Source organism: Panthera uncia, assembly GCF_023721935.1.
Source record: "Panthera uncia isolate 11264 chromosome A1 unlocalized genomic scaffold, Puncia_PCG_1.0 HiC_scaffold_17, whole genome shotgun sequence".
Taxonomy (NCBI): domain Eukaryota; kingdom Metazoa; phylum Chordata; class Mammalia; order Carnivora; family Felidae; genus Panthera; species Panthera uncia.
Window position 1 is genome coordinate 104,488,109 of NW_026057577.1, and position 17,260 is coordinate 104,505,368.

At 44.0% G+C, this 17,260-nt stretch overlaps 1 protein-coding gene and 1 long non-coding RNA gene across 2 annotated transcripts in view; both read left to right on the forward strand.

Moving 5' to 3' along the window:
* Positions 1 to 17,260, forward strand: part of ADAM19 (ADAM metallopeptidase domain 19) — an 81,093-nt gene that overhangs the window by 51,406 nt on the left and 12,427 nt on the right. The window contains exons 8-14 of the mRNA XM_049647893.1: positions 1,669 to 1,740; positions 5,279 to 5,445; positions 7,831 to 7,915; positions 9,041 to 9,180; positions 11,159 to 11,336; positions 13,800 to 13,889; positions 16,065 to 16,260. Coding sequence (XP_049503850.1) covers positions 1,669 to 1,740; positions 5,279 to 5,445; positions 7,831 to 7,915; positions 9,041 to 9,180; positions 11,159 to 11,336; positions 13,800 to 13,889; positions 16,065 to 16,260 — 928 coding nt within the window. The remainder of the gene's footprint in view (positions 1 to 1,668; positions 1,741 to 5,278; positions 5,446 to 7,830; positions 7,916 to 9,040; positions 9,181 to 11,158; positions 11,337 to 13,799; positions 13,890 to 16,064; positions 16,261 to 17,260) is intronic.
* On the forward strand, positions 1,747 to 5,105 carry LOC125934495 (uncharacterized). The gene is made up of 2 exons (XR_007461438.1): positions 1,747 to 2,202; positions 2,241 to 5,105. It is a non-coding gene; the product is annotated as an uncharacterized LOC125934495 (long non-coding RNA).

A 17,260-nucleotide genomic window follows, 5' to 3' on the forward strand; every position in this document is an offset into this window, starting at 1 on the left:
CCTGCTGTGTGTATTGTCCATGGCTGCTTTTGAACTGCAGTGGCACAGTGGAGTAGTTGAGATGACACAGTGTGTCTGCAAAGCCTCAAATATTTACAATCTGGCCATTTGCAAAAAGTTTGCTACTCCTGCTTGAGACTTTTAGACAACATGGTACATTACTTAAACTACCGTGGTAACATCAGGCAGCTGTTTGAAGATAGGATTAATATATTTGAATATTAATATATGTGAAAAACAATGAAATCTGATGTTCAAATAAATATTCGGTAAATGCTACAACACTTTCTCTGCAGGAAGACCAATTTAGAAATGGGAAGACTCCATAAAGAGAAACTTCAGGATTCACAAGTCATAGGTCCAAGTCATGGGGCTTTGCATTAAATTTATCTCTGTAGAAGGCAACGGTGAGGTGAGATGATTGACTGTTCTGATGAGTAACAGTCCTAAGGAAGCCCAGGAAAGTCCAAAAGCAGTGGGAGAGTAAGAAATGGTGGGTTTCTCCCCTGTATCATGGCTGGGACACACGCCCGTGCCAAGAAATACCCCAGAGTGTTTTATCTGGCTGTTCTTTGTGTTTTTTGCTTGGATATTTTTGCAGGATGGGGTGGAGGAAGGATGTGAAGGGTTGGAATTGAAGTAACGTATATAAGTGTGTATATAAGATAAATCACATAGGTTTTTATACAACAATAGCAGTGTACAGGACATGCCCATAATTTGCAAATTTAGGTTGCAATTGTAGCAAATTTTATCTTTACACTGTGAAGCTTTCCTTCATCATTGCAGCTGAAAGAGATCTATCCCATTCAGGCAGGAATGATAAATGCGAGGCTACACACTGAAATGTCTCCCTCCTGGTACCCATGGCAGACATTTATAATCGAGCACAGCACTCTTTCCTACTGAACCCCATGCAGTCTCAGAATTTTTGTAGAAAGGCACTGCCATCAGTCTGAGTGGCATGCCAGATGAAACCTGTTTTCCAAGGGCTTATAGTCCTGGTTGCCAGCACCCATGTGTGTCGTTCATGTGGCCTCATGCAGTATTTATGTACCCATTTTAATTGTGTACTCCTTAAATACAGAATCTGCCATTGTTGTTATTTCTGGCTCTCTTTCTGTTTTAATTTAAGGTCCTCTAGACCAGTACCAGGATCTCACACACTGTGTCCTACCTCGTCCCAAACACAATGCCTTGTCATCAAAGACATTCAGCAGCTATTTGATCAGTGTTGATTGATCACATGTAGGGAGCCCTCATGAGATCCCTGTGATGGTGGCTTCATGTTGGGGTGATGACCAAAGCAAGGATCAGATTGGTCCCACTTCTAAGCCCCAATGAGAGTTTGCAGGAGACCTGGTAATTTGGAGGACAGAAGAACAGATTTGATTTCAAGGGCTGGAGGAAGATAATTCAGTTCACTACACAACTATTACATGCCTACTGTGTGCCTGGCACTGAACTGATAGTTGGGGATACCAAGATGAATGTGACCCAGGTTCTACCATCCCTGAGCTGAAACTGTATGTAGGGGCAGGGAGGAGGAAGTCATATAAAAATAACTGCTCCTAGAAGACTGGAGAAAATAAAAGCTAATTGAAAGACAAGAAATGGGGCACAGGAAGGGGTCCTGGGGTCTCACCTAGCTCTGCTTATTCCATTTAGTTTCAGAAGAATCGCCGAGACCAGGATGCCACCAAACACAAGCTCATGGAGATCGCCAATTACGTTGATAAGGTGAGACCAGGTGTGTACTTTGTGGGAAAGGTGCCAGCACCTTAGAGGTGCTGCAGGGTAGGAGATCACACGGCCCCTGAGCTGCCTCGTGGATTGGTCACCCAGCCAGTTTCTGAGAGGCAATAACAATGGTATAGAGGCTCAGGGTGGTCATGACAAAGCCCTCAACTATGTGACCTTAGCCAGGTAACTTACCTTCTTTGGTTTGCAGTTTTGTTTTGTTATGTTTTTAATTTGCAAAGTAGAGGGCGTGGCTTAAACCAATGGCCTGCAATTATTTTTGTTTTTCTGGTGGAATCCTTCTTTTAAATGAAATCTTAGGACGATGTCTAATATAAAAGTCAGACGAAAACAGACTGCTCTAAACCAAAGCAAGGGTGAGGATCTGAAGTGATGTCCTCTCGATTCTTCCCCTCACCCCTGCAATGGTTGCTGGGTAACCTAGTTTAAGAATGCTTTAAGGTTCAAAAAAAAAAAAAAAAAAAAAAGACTACTTTAAGGTTCTCTGAGGTTCCTTCCAGGTATAAAGCCCAGAAATTTTCTGACTTAGGGGAGAATTGAGGTAGGTCAGCATGGGAAAAGTACAGGGCCTTAAAAGTTGAGTGGGTTGTTTTGGGCAAGCTGTATAGTCTCCATCTGTAAAATGATTCTAAAATTATTTGTCTCTTAGAAAGTCTTTGTGAATGGTTAACTTTCCTTGATCAGGCCCTTTTAAACACGTCCTTAGGAAATACCCAAATTCTTGAATTTTCCTAGAGCAGTCTGGTCGGGGACTTGGAAATACTTTATGTGAAACTGCAAACTGCAGTGGAAAAGATAAACCTCTTGATAGGCTAGTAGTAAATAGTTTTTAAAAGTAGATTTTAATATGTTTGAGGTCACAGGTCTCTCGAGAATCTGAAAACATTTATTGTATGGTTTCAGGGCACTCATAGCACTTCTGAAGCTTAATTCTGAGCCTGTTAGGGATTCATGGATCCCAAGTCTACAGGGGAAATTATTATTACTATTTTTTTGCCCACTAATAGATAAAGAAGATAACTTAAATTTTTTTTTATGGATTTTCAAGCAAATTTGCTAGTGTTCTGAAGTCATCAGGTGAGAGGGTCTGGGGTCTGTGTTTTTGTTTTGGCCTAGATGGCTCCAAAAACACTGGTCAGTGACAGGTGAAAGTCAAACATCAGCATTTCCTGGAAGGAAGGACTCCAGGGACACAGTTCAGTCCTCTTTCTAGCTCTTAATTCACTCAACAATAACATTCAAGTGATTCTACATCCCAAACACTCAACATCTGGGAAAACAAGAAAAGCTTGTTTCCTGGGGGGGATACCAAGGAGGCAGATCCTGCTGTCACTCACATGACATCTATTGTTCTGGAGACTCAGCAGGTGGGAGGCCTGGCTGGGTCTCCCCTTCGTGGACTCCAGCTGGTCTGGGTGGTAGAACCAGGGTTGCAGATGAAAAGTGGAAGAGAGGGGACACCAAGCCCCAGCCCTTACTCAAAGCCCCTAGCCTTGCTAGCTGGTCCCTTCTGTTGAGCACTCTTGGTTTTCTCCTCAGCAGCTGACTTTAGTCACTCCAACTGGGGTGAGGGAAGGCAAACCTACTTCTCTGAGGCTTGCTGACCCAGCTACTTGAACTGAACTGTTGTTGAACTAAAACTGGAATGAATCACACTAATTTGCTGAATCATGAACCCAGTCCAAAATGTTTTTTCCTTAACTGTGAAAAAGCCAAGTTTAAGTCCTTAAAAGCTCCCTCACGAAGCAAGTTCAAATTGGAATCCAAACCCTTTGTTTTCTGTAATGATCAACCTGGCACAAAACTGGAAAATCAAAATTTCCTTTGAAATCTACTGATATTTCACTGAATCTGGAGCCCATCTTACAGCACAACTTCCGGCGGGGGGCAAGATGATTCTCTGGATGTGTTAATATGCCAGCACTTAACCAGTGAGGGTCTTGAGTGACTCTGAGACCTGATCTGATAACCTGGGCCTTAATCCTGGCTCCACCGTCCTCCCTCTGAGACTTTGGGCAAGTTACTGACTTTTTCTAAGCTTCTGTGCTTGGTACATAGAATGTGCTTGATAAACATTGGTGTTAGGATTGTTTTTAGTTGCTGCAGCCCCCGCGGGTTTTGGATTAAGATAGTATCTTCTGTTCATGTGATCCGGGTTTACATGCATTGTTTTTATTTTTTTCAAAGTTACTGCCTCAAGTGATCTCTAGGGTAGGCCAAAGAATCCCTTGAACATACGCTTTCCAGTAGTGCTTAGCTTTAAAGAAAACCCTCTTCCTGTTTACGTACGTGAGATGAAAGACACTGTGTCACAAAGGTAAGGTGTAGCTCTAATCTGAAGGATCCTGAGAGTCAGGTCTCATTTATAGACTCTCAGGCTCTCTGGGTTGGTCAGAACTCTGAAGGTTATCTGGACTTTTGCGGACCAATGCTGGCAACCTGTTTGTGGTATTGTTGACAAAGCCTGAACACCTCCAGTGATGGGAAAGGAAACTTTTGAGAATAAGCGTTCTCTCTCTACTTGTATATCATTTATACCCATTCACTTCCAAAAGGAGTGGGAGACATCACACAATAATCCATATACAATTTGGCATATCCATACAGCGAAATACTATTTAGCAATTTAAAAGAATGATAAACTGATACAGGCCATGAGATGGATGAATCTCAAAAACATGCTAAGCGAAAGAAGCCGCAGACACAAAAGACCACATATTCTGTAATTCTGTTTATAGGAAATGTCTAGAAAAGGTAGATCTATAGAGACAGAAAATAGGTTTGTGATTGTTTGGTTCTGAGGGTGAAAATGGGAAATTACTATAAATAGGCATGAGGGGCCTTATTGGTATGATGAAAATACTCTCAAATTGGATTATGGTGATCACTTTACTTCTTGGTAAATAAACTAAAAATATTGAGCTGTATACCCCCAAATGGGTGGATTTGATGGTATTTAAATTATACCTCTGCATACAAGAGGAATTTGGTATGAGAGAACTTTCTAGACACATATAAAACAGGTAAGTACCATGTAAGGAATTGGGGGAGATGACTCCCAGGCAGCTGGACCATAGGTGCTTATTTACAGACAATGGCAGAGCTTAGCTCTGAGCTTACTCGTGACTAACTTCATTTAAAAGCTTTTTTCCTATTTTAAAATGAAAGGGGTCTTACGTGTTTTACCTACTGGATGAGCCCCACTGTAGGACTGAGTGAAACAGCGCTGATCCTATCTGTGCGTGAAAGCCCTGTACATGTTTGAAAGCAAGTCTGTGTCCTGTCCTGTCTCTAAGCTAAGTCACCCCAGCTCTGCCACCAGAATGTTGCGCATTGTGCTCGGGATCTCACTAATCCCTCCTGAAAAAATGTGAATAGCCACACCTGTTGCCTCCCTGTCCTTAGAGGAATGTGCAGAAGAGGAATCTGGTATCTGAGTGCTTAGGCTAGGAAGGGGCTTATAAATCTCAGGTGGTGCTGACGGAGGAGGCTGTGGCCTTTCTGTGTGTGTTTTCAGTTTTACCGATCCTTGAACATCCGGATTGCCCTTGTGGGCTTGGAAGTATGGACTCATGGGAATATGTGTGAAGTTTCGGAGAACCCCTACTCTACTCTCTGGTCATTTCTCAGTTGGAGGCGCAAGCTGCTCGCCCAGAAGAACCACGACAATGCACAGTTAATCACGTGAGTAGCCCTTTTCCATATAGGTTGCCTCAGCCCCGGCTGCACCCCCCTGCCTGCGGGGTGTGTGTGTGTGTGTGTGTGTGTGTGTGTGTGTGTGTATGCTGTCTGCCCTCCCCCTCCCCCCAGTGCTGAGTACTGGGAGTACTGGCCATTTTGCATCTCTGGTCCAAATAATTACTTATTTCTCAGACCTGTGCTCTGCCCCCAGCACACCCAGCAAAATATTAAAACCCTGAGAGGCATAACAACCCCAAGAAGTGTTTACAATCTAGATGAAAAAAATTAGATTTACACATATTCAGTTGAACATCAGAACCGATTGGGTGTGTATTTGGGAGGTGACTGACTCTCATTGGCTGCTCTCAAACAGATTTTCTAAGGGGCTCACTGTGGTCTTCTTGGTGCTTTGTTTTAGTATGCATACTAATCTCCCAAAGCAGTAGCAGGAGGGAGCCTTCCTTAGGTCGTCCTACACTTTGTTCCCAGTGGCCCAGGGCTGACAGCCTGAACTCACGCAAGTGGCAGACAGTGCAGGAGCTGTGCGATTGGTGGGAGGGAGACATTGGGGTGGGGTGGGGGAGTTGTGTCGGAATATCTTCAATCCCCGAAAGAATAGACACTGTACAGGGGTCGTGGTGATACCTGATGTCCCCCTGGGGGTGATTATACGGTATTTTTAGTGTTGGCATCCAAAGGTATTCTGACACCATTATAACAAAAGGCACATACATAATAAAACTATTTTCCTTTTGTTCCCTAAAAAAATCTCTCTGAATCAACAATCATTTAAACATTTGTTCACTCTTAAAAAGAAATGGAGAAATAACTACCAAAAATCTGGACTCTGGTTATTCACAATGATACATTCACCTAGGAAGTTTTTGGGTTTTGCCTGAATTTTGGAAGCCTGATGTCCTGCTTTGGGAAAGATCTTGAATCCAGTAGGACTTCCTTAGAGCTATGTCTAAGTTTGTAAAATAACCTGTGGGGCTTCATATAAATTTGCATGTATTTTATGTATTCTTTTCTTATAATCTTTTTTTTAAATTTTTTTAAGTTTATTTATTTATTGTAAGAGAGAGAAAGAAGGAGAGAGAGAGGGAGACAGAGGATTCAAAACAGGCTTTGCTCTGACAGCAGAGAGCCCAATGTGGGGCTTGAACTCACAAACAGTGAGGTCATGACCTGAGCTGAAATGGGATGCTCAACTGACTGAGCCACCGAGGCACCCCTCTTTAATTTTGTTTAATGTGTATTTATTTTGAGAGAGAGAGTGGTGGGAGGGGTAGAGAGAGGGAGAGAATCCCAAGCAGGCTTCATGCTGTCAGCTCAAAGCCCAAGTTGGGGCTTGATCCCACAAACCATGGGATCATGACCTGAGCCAAGACCAAGAGTGGGATGCTCAACCAACTGAGCCACCCAGGCGCCCCTATTTTATGTATTCTTTTGCAGATTGTTTCTCTGAAGAAGAATTTGGCTTCAATACAGCAGACATTTATTAAGTACACCCTATGTGTCAGATTCTATGCTAAGTTCTGGTGACCCCAAAATAAATAAGGCCATCTTGGCTCTCAAAGATATCATGGTCTAGATGAGAAGACAAACATGACAATATGAAAGTACCACATAATGAATTTCTCTGTAGACCTTTAAATAAATTACATATTTATAGCATGCATGAGAATACCAGTGTTTTATTCATCCCTTCTCCCCTGCCCTGGATGGATACAGCTGAGAGAGGGGTGTATTGAACTGGGGGAATGTAGCTGGCTGTTGGAAGATTAGGATCACAAATTGCAAAACAAAGGCAGAAACAGCTCATCTTTGCACCCAGCTGCACTTTGTGAGGCTCCTGATGGGACACATCTGTTTCCTTGGCTCGAAGTGATGTGGAAATGAAGCATCAGCCCCCACAGCTGCTGCCCAATCCCCCCACCCTACCCCCATATGCATACCACAGAGCCGGGGATATGGCACAGGACCCTGGCAGCTGGCGGAAGTGGTCATGAGTCACTTCAGCATCAGAACCTGTGCCACTCTTCCCTCAACCCCTCCCTCTGACCTTTTCCTCTGCAGCAGGAATGGGATGCAGCTTTACAAGACCTGCCCATTTCCTTCCAGGGAATGGGCATATTTGTGGGAAAAAGGGACCTTTTGCTCTTTCCACTTCTCTGGAGCAGTAAGAGAATAGGTGAGAGGAAGCAAGAGGTGTGGTGACCTGGAAGTTGTCCAGTTGGCTTAGAATACCAGGATCTCTCTCCTCGGGAGTGATCTGGAGATGTCAGCAGGGCCAAGGAACAACCGTGTTGGCCACCTGCTCCTGGGCACAGTGGAACAGCCCTCTCAACTCCCATCTGAATGGCCTTCTCTTGTTCCCTCGTCCAGGGGTATGTCCTTCCACGGCACCACCATTGGGCTGGCCCCCCTCATGGCCATGTGCTCCGTGTACCAGTCTGGAGGAGTCAACATGGTGAGTTGATCAGCCAATATATTGATGCTGCAGAAGGCAGAAAACTGCCTCATAGGATAGGAGGTCATCTTGTGAAAAAAAATTTATATTTATTATTTCAGGAAAAACAGTTGATCAAGTAGGGAAGTTACTTAAATTTTTTTTAAAATGTTTTATTTATTTTTGAGAGAAAGAGAGAGACAAACTATGAGCAAGAGAGGGGGAGAGAGAGACACACAGAATCTGAAGCAGGCTCCAGGCTCCGAGCTGTCAGCATAGAGCCTGACACGGGACTCAAACTCATGAACTGTGAGATCATGACCTGAGCCAAAGTCGGACGCTTAACTGACTGAGCCACCTAGGTGCCCCTAGTAAGGCAATTGTTTAAAATGAAGTCATTAAGTTCTAAGAGATGGAGGTACCCAAGGATGAATTTTCATTTACTTATTTTTTTTAGTCAATTTTTTATTAGAGTGAGAGTGAGGTGTGAGTGGTGGAAGGGAACAGAGGGAGAGAGAGAACCCCAAGCAGGCTCCACACTGTCAGCAGAGCCTGCATGAGACTTGATCTCACAACCCTGAGATCATAACCTCAGGTGAAATCAAGGGTCAGATGTTTAACCAACTGAGCCGCCCTTGTGCCCCTGAATTTTCATTTATTATACTTTATCCCCAATTTTCAAACTCAAGAAAAAACTGTAAGTGATTATGTTACATCCGGTGATGTCACTAGATCCCTCATGTGTTCCAAACCAGGGGCTGGAGAATAGTAAGATAATAGAGATAAATATTATTTATCCTAGGTCTTGTGTTTTTATGCCTATCATTATGAAACAAGAGCTTGTCTCAAAGTCCTGGTTAGGAAATTACTGCCTTCTTTTGAAATTCCCTCTGGCTTTGTGGGACTGTTTTGAATATTCATTTCTAACCTGTGGGGAGTTTGTCCACCCATCTGTTTGTCCACCCCTTTATCCATCCCGTATTTATACACAGATGTAGCATGACAGTTAAAAGCACAGGCTTTCATAACCAAGCTTGTATGTGCTGATCGTGGCATCAGTGGAGAGCTTTGAGGCCCGGCTAAGAAAAGACAGGAATAGGGAGTAAGGAGAGCTGTCTTCTTGACCTGAACTCTCCCCTTGGGCAGGACCACTCTGAGAATGCCATTGGCGTGGCTGCCACCATGGCCCACGAGATGGGCCACAACTTCGGCATGAGCCATGATTCTGCGGATTGCTGCTCGGCCAGCGCAGCTGATGGCGGGTGCATCATGGCAGCTGCCACTGGGTGAGTCAAGCAGCAAGGTGAGGAGAGCAAGAGCGTGTGAGGATGGTACAACACAAGTGTTCCTCCCAGTTGGCCCTAAGAGCCTCTGTTATACCTCTTGTGGGGGCCTTGGAGAGAAGTGCGGTTGACAACAAAGACCTTGGAAGAGAACCAGGAAAGTAAATGTGTGCGAGGAGCACTAGGTCTGTAGCAGGCGATTTGGTGCTGGTGAAACCCTAGACAGACTTCATTTCTGTCTTAGGGTCTTTAGCTGTAAAATTGGCTCGACCACATGTGTCTTTTTCACTTCATGAATTTTTGAAGAGGACCCATTTTGAACAGCCCCAAAACTTAAGTCCCTCTGTCCCAAGGGAATTTGGGCAGTGGTGACTGAAAGTTCTGAGGTAGCCTCCACAACAAGAGAAAGGAAGGGGAGCATCCATGCCCACATAATGACTCCTCAGGGAATTTACAGACTGCATGTACCATGAGGAAGAAGAACAAGCCAGCTCTGTCTCCCTGTATTTTACAGTGAAGGATTTTTTTAACCCAAGCCTTTGAGAGAGAATTCTGGTAGCAGCCACAACTCTTAGTCACAACTCTTAATATTTAGTATCTGGGCTCATACGGTGGAGAGCACTGGGTTCTTCTAAGACCTGAGTCACTCTTTGGAAGGCATCATGATGGGAGTTTGTGCTCCCTGTACCCCAAACCATTAGAGCCTGCTTGTGCTTCTTAGAGAACGGTGTTCCAGTGTCTCCAAGAGGAAATGCAGTTTTCTTGGAGTTTCATTGCCAGTGTTTGTCCGTCACTTTTTAGCTGTGACATACAAAGGATGATGTTGACATGCAGGATACAACTCCATGGGTCATGCTCAAATCCCTAAGAGCTCATGGTTAAGTTTATCCCTTTCTCAATCTAAAAAGCATATTTGTAGTCATATGGTTGAGAGTTATATTAATTATGACTCTAATTCATTTTTAAACTATATGCAAATATACTACTAAAGTAGTTTAAAAACTACTAAAGTAGTTTAAAAACTGTTGGCAACAAATTCCTTGTGACACAGCTGACAACTGAAGGGGACCCTCCACTGTTTAACTTTTTTTTTTTTTTTTAATGTTTTTATTTATTTTGAGACAGAGAGAGGCAGAGCATGAACAGGGGAGGGTCAGAGAGAGAGGGAGACACAGAATCCAAAGCAGGCTCCAGGCTCTGAGCTGTCAGCACAGAGCCTGACGCGGGACTCGAACTCACAGACTGTGAGATCATGACCTGAGCCAAAGTCGGACGCCTAACTGACTGAGCCACCCAGGCGCCCCAAACTTTTAATTGGTTTGGAGAATTAGATAACTCTTCCTTTAGACTCACATTGCGGTACTGACCTGCCACTAGAGAATATATGACTTCTGATTCTTTTTTTCCAATAGCAGGACTCAGAACCTTTCATGATCTTGTGATAAAAACTATCCATTTGTGGATTGGCTGGTTGAGTTTGGAGTGTTGCCCTGCATCCTTAGAATAGAGGTCATCAGATCACTGACCTAATGAAGAAATCTAACCCATGATCTTGGCCTTTTTTGGTTTGGTCTTTTGTCCCAAGAAAATCTCCGGTTAATATCAGCTTTAGGAAAAATTTGAGTTGGCTAGTATTTTATTCAGCTCTAAGGCTCAGACCTATTGTAACACATTCATAACCCTTTATTTATTTCAACCCCTTCCTACAAAGGGCAGAAATCGCTGCTTCTGATTCTCAAATACCTCCTCCATGCACAGTGAGGGGGAAAAAAAAGAACATTATGGGGTGGTTAATATTTCTTAATGCTTAGAAAAAATTGTAAGATAATGTATCAGTGATGTTCTGAGGGAACAGAATGCATGTAGGAGACTATAGGGGTCTGAGTCTAGGTGGAATCAGCCTTATGGGCAGCAGGATTAACACTGTTCTGGCTGCTTGATGCCCAGATTCCCAACTAACTCCACCCTTATTCTCTGCCAGGCACCCCTTTCCAAGAGTGTTCAATAGATGCAACAGGAAGGAGCTGGACAGGTATCTACAGTCAGGCGGTGGGATGTGTCTCTCCAATATGCCAGACACCAGGACGCTGTATGGAGGCCGGAGGTGTGGGAATGGGTACCTGGAAGATGGGGAAGAATGTGACTGTGGGGAGGAAGAGGTAAGGTGTCTTCGTAGTGCTAGTGGGAAGGGAAGAATGTTCATTGGTTTTAAATCTTAAAGTCAAAGAGAATGCAACTGAACACTTCTTAGTCATAGGCATCTTCCACATACACATGGCTATCAAAGACCCTATCACAAATAAGATGTGGAAAGTAAGCTTTCAATAGGGACCATTTATGTAGACTCTCTCAGTTTGAGGTTGGCACTGTTGGTGTCCAAGTCAGGGTGGAGTTCTTCCTGTGAGAGTGTGGTCTAACCAAAACCCATAATCTCCCCAGTAGAGTTACAGATGGCCTCCTTGGTCCTCCAGCTGCACGGAATTTCTTCTGGAGACCACATAGCTGGATATATGAACTTGAACCTGGGCTTTGAGGTTGCTTAAAATAACAAGCTTGCACTTGCTAAATTCTCATTATGTACTTTGTATCCTGAAGAAGAGGTAATTGAAAGGAGATGTAGGAAGTACCGTTAGGTCTGGAAAGGGCTTCTAGGAGGAAGAAGGAACAGAACTGTTTGTGTATGGGCTCGTTCCTTCCTTCTGATTTCCAGATGAGTCGAGGGCATGCAGCATAGCTCTATCATTTTTGGCAGATGTGTGTTGTTCTGCAAAAAGCAGAACTGGATACTTTCATGTCTATTTTCTGAAGGATGAAATATGTACGTTAACATATGCAAAACAGTAAAGTGTGGAGGGGAGACTGAGGGTGTGTGTAAGACTGATTTTATAGCCTTCTCTATGGTTTGATTTTTGTTCTTAACGTCAGCACGTAACTTTCATAATAAATCAAGAATTAGTTAAAGGCTCTGCCACTCTCACCACCATAGTTCAAAGAGATCAGTCCAGACCCATCAGAAAGGAGGGAGTTGCCCCTCTCCATCATCATGGAGGGTCTAGTGGGGTTGAGGAACAGTCCATGAGTGTGCTCAGCCACTTGGCTTATGTTCAGAGCAGCTGCTTATTCAGCAAATATTTACTGAGTGTGGGATACTATGTTGGGTGCTAGGGATAGGATGGATAGCAAAAATAGATGTGGTTCCTGTCCTTGTGGAACACATCGTCTATTGGAGGAAACACACACTGACCAAATAATTGCGAAAGTGTATGAGTACAATCCGTGCTAAGGGCTTAGGAGGGCCAATGCCATTGTGCTGTGAGCACTTGCAGTATGAGAGGAGCTGCTCTACTCAGGTAGGAGTGTGACTTCTGGAGTTACTAAGGAGGACAAGGAGAGAGGGCACATTTTAGCTAGAGGAGGAAGCATGCCCTGAAGCGGGAGAAGCACAGTCTGCCTGGGGCCCAGGATGGTAGGAGATTAATGGAAGGAAAGTGTCCTTATTCCTTCTCCTAGGGAAACAAGCAGATGGGCATCGTAGTCAGGCATGGGATGCGTGCCTCCAACATGCTACACCTGGACCATTATGGTTATGATATGGTTCATAAGCATGGGACAAACCCCAGGCAGACATGGCTTGAATTCAGCTTCAGTACTTGCCGGGTGTGTGCCTTGACCAGCCATAGGACCTGTCTGAGCTGCATTTCCCCGTCTATGAATTGGGAGCAATCCTGCCTCACAAGGCTGTGATGGACCTGTGCATATGGAGCCTGGCACATTGTCAAGAAATGGTTTAGAATAGGCCTATGAACATAGTAGGAGTGGGATAAGGACACTTAGAGTCATTGGGGTGTCTCATCATCTTTTTAAGTCTCATGCTATACATCAGCAAATCAGGACCCATAAGGCAAGAAGGAAGAGAGGAGAACATGGAACCCCTGGAGATCTTCTTTCCCAGAAAGGTCTGGGCCAGTGCGGGTTGAGGAAGAGCTGCAGATAGTGAGAGAAGTCTGAGGAAGCAGGCCCCAGGACTGACATAAACTGTGTTCGGAAGTTGTTCCCGCATGCCCTTGCTTTTGATGGCCATTTTTTAAATGGGATTAAAGTCCCTGGGAATGTGTGGGGACACAGGGGGCAGCAATAGAAGACAGGGTCTCTGACTGTTCTATTGGGGATGAGAAAAATCTCAGTATTCCTATGTAGTATAAGTTTATGCTACAAATCATGTTTTTGAAGATTATAGGATTTCAGGAAGAAATGTACATATTGTATTATGTTAAAAAGCAGTATGGGTACTAGGATTTTGCAAAATAAGTATGTATCTATATATGTGAAAGGGAAAAGGCCTGGGTAAATATTCACACTCAAAATGTAGTTGTGTCTGAGTTGTGATGTTATTGATGATTATGCATTTGTGTATTTTCTGTGATCAGTATACATTGCCTTCATGATAAACTTATAAAGTGAAATTATTGGTAAAGACTTTCTGGGGAGCTTGGGCCCCAGGGGCATATGGGGGAGGGGTGAGGAAATGTGGGAGGTGGGTGAGAGGCCTCACCCCACCCTGACCCCTGTTTCCCTGCCCTGCTGTCCCCGAGGCTCATGGCCACTCCCCTTTGCCTCCTTAGGAATGTAACAACCCTTGCTGCAATGCCTCTAATTGCACCCTGAGAGAAGGCGCGGAGTGTGCCCACGGTGCCTGCTGTCACCAGTGTAAGGTAGGAGGTCCTCCTCACTGCCCCCTGCCCGGGGTTCTGACCGGACAGCCCAGTGCTCTGCTGGGAGCTGGTGGCCAGAATTCAGCCTCCATGGTGGGGAAGTGATGGCATCAAAGTTTCAGAAACATGGAGCTGGGATGCCACTTGGTCCAAGTTTACCATTTCCTATGCCATGCCTCACTGGGTTCAAATTAGCTCAGAGGGCTGTACCACCTGGAAGATGGGAGATTTTTCTTCAAAAAATAAGTGTCCAGGGGGTGCCTGTGTGGCTCAGTTGGTTAAGTGTCTGACCCTTGATTTCAGCTCAGGTCATGATCTCTCAGTTGGTGAGATCAAGCCCTGGCTCAAGCTCTGCACTGGCAATGTGGAGCCTGCTTGGGATTGTCTATCTCCCTCTCTCTCTGCCTCTCTCTCTCAAAATAAGTAAACTTAAGAAAAAAGACACACTTAAAGTGAATATTTATAATGTCGCAGAAATATTAATGTGTTTGGTTATAAAGTATAACCCCAGGCCCTGCTGGAGGTTATATAATATACATATGTAATGAAGGCATGTATATACATATACTTACATGTGTATGTACATATGTGTTATGTCTGCTTTCTGAAATCTGAGGAGTCTGAGCCCATCTGGCCCCAAAGTTTCGGCTAGGAATTGTGGACTTAATGTTTCCACTTACCAGTTGCTAAGTGCTCATTATGTGCTAGATGCTGTTCAAGTGCTCTATTTGAATGCATTCATTCTAACAATCCCATGAGAAAGTTATTATCCCCATTTACTCTGTCCTAGCCCAGAGAGGTTAAGTAGCTGCCCCAGGTCCCACTGCTGATTAAGGAGCTGGTATTTGAATCTAGGCAGGCTGGCTCCAGGTGGGTCCTCTCCATCTCCATCCTGCTCCTTGGTGGTAGAGATTTGTCCTGCGTCTTCCTCCTCCACACACGGCCAGTGCCGACCCTTGCAGCTGAGGCTCCATGCTTTTGCCAAGCTGCTCAGCTGGGCCCATTCTCTGCCTTCTCTCTCCCCTGTGTGGGGTCGCCTGGAAGTAGGGAGGGCATTATTCTCAGATGCACCTTTCCTTGCAGGCCTGGGGAAACTCACCATTAGGTTTGACTCTAGAGTAGACCTGGTGTCTCCCCATGGAGGTTGTGCTGGGCGGGGCCCTTTGAGTCTTGGACGTTGGCCTGAAGAATAAGTATGTATGGACAGTGCCCATTCAGTTTGAGTCTCAGAAAGGATTCTCTGGAGAGAAGCGTGTGCAGAAAGATGAGGCTTAGAGTCTGAGACCTTCAGTCCAAGCTCTGGTAATGCAATTTGGTGGCAGCCTACTAACCATCTGAGTCTAGGCACATTATCTGACCACCCAGTGGAAGGGAAGCTGAAAAATTCAAAGGGAAGCTGGAAACTTAGTCTTTACCATTTGCCCAAGGTGTGCTATTGATTGGGTTATTTTATCTTCAGAAAGAGGCAAATAGCAGCTTCTGCCTCATGGATATTGTGAGGATCACATAGGATAAGTATGTGTAACTTAGCCCAGTGCTTGGCTCCATAATGGGGATATATTATTGCTAAAGTGCTTTGTAAACTCAGAGATGTTGTGAATACTAGCTTAGTGTATGTATGTGCATGTGTGGACACACATTTGTGTGTATATATTAGTGGGCCTGGCTCTTCAGCCACTTACGACCCATGAGACTTTTGATACATTGCTTAACCTCATCTGCCTCAGGTTTCATCATCTGTAAAATAGGGATAATTATATCATATTACCTAGGACTCTCATGAAAAGTAAATGAGGGAATATTTGTACTGGGCACTTACATGGGAGCTCCATAAAAGTAGCTGTTATTAGTAAAGCAGTTTACTTAGTAAACTGTAAATTGTCGCATATATATTATTCTTATCTACTTCTTTTTTTTTTCTTATCTACTTCTTAAAACTTAGAAGAGAAAATGAGCTAGCATTTGTGAAAACACCATGAAAACTCTGAGTCCTTATTCATATTGTAAGGCTGATGATGATGATTTGAGCTAACGAGGTCATGCAAAATAACGGTCTCTGGAATAATGGAAATGGGGAATTGTGTTCCACAAAAGTGATGCTCACGAATCCTTTGCTGTAGGGTTGAGGGCCTGTGGGAAATTGACCGTTTTTTCCCCTCTCCTTCCTCGGTCCAGCTGCTGGCCCCTGGGACCCTGTGCCGTGAACAGGCACGGCAGTGTGATCTCCCAGAATTCTGCACGGGCAAGTCTCCCCAATGCCCCACCAACTTCTACCAGATGGACGGCACTCCCTGTGAGGGCGGCCAGGCCTACTGCTACAATGGCATGTGCCTCACCTACCAGGAGCAGTGCCAGCAGTTGTGGGGGCCTGGTAAGGACTCTCCTACAGAGAATGTCCCTCCTCCTGCCTCACCACTTCCAAGCCAGCCTCCCCCTTCATGCCCTCAGCATAGCTTAGATCCTTGGTTTCAAAATCGCATCTCTAGATACTCCCTTTTTATTTCCCCTTGACTCAGGGTAGGCTTTCAGAGAGAGACAGTGGACAGTGTTCTTCCTAGTTCCTTGATGCTTTAAATTCTCATAGTGGGTAAATGCGTAAGAATAAACCAACAGAAGAATGCGCAGATCATGGAGACAGAAAAGGAAATGCAAATGACCCTTAGCTATGAAAAGATATTTAACCTCACTCATATTAAGCAGATTATAACTACTATGAAATGAGATTTTTCATATATCAGATTGACAAAGACTGAAAAATTAACATAATTATTTAATTAATTAAATTAATTTAATAATTATTATGTACCATACAACCGGACCAATCTATTCTGCTACTTAAGAGTATATCCTACACTTCTATTTGCACATGTATGTGAAGATAGGTTTATAAGGATATTCACTGCAACATTGTTAGTAATAGCAATAGCAACCTATATATCCTCCAGTAGGGACCAATTAAGTCTGGTACATCCCTGTAGTGGAACCCTATGCAGCTGAATGAAAGAAAGAGGCAACTCTGTATGTACTGAATAAACCCATTTCGTTCAAGACATGCTTTATTTCTTTATAATTTTGTGCGTATATTACCTGTTTTAAAATCTAAAATGGAACAGGTCTTTTTAATTAGTCAGTAGGTTTAGCACACAAACCGCCCACAGGTATACAATCTCAGTAAGGTATAAAGAATTGATATAACATCCTTTTCTATGAGTAGGTCTTGATGAGAAGTTGGGGGTGGAATAATCTGATGGGGATACAGGAAGAAAAAGCTCAACATTCCCTCCCCCCAAAAAAATGTTCTTAACTTCATGATTTTACCAAGGGCTAGCTTTTTACCTTAAGGGGCTTCTGACTTCTCCTAAAGTTGGCTA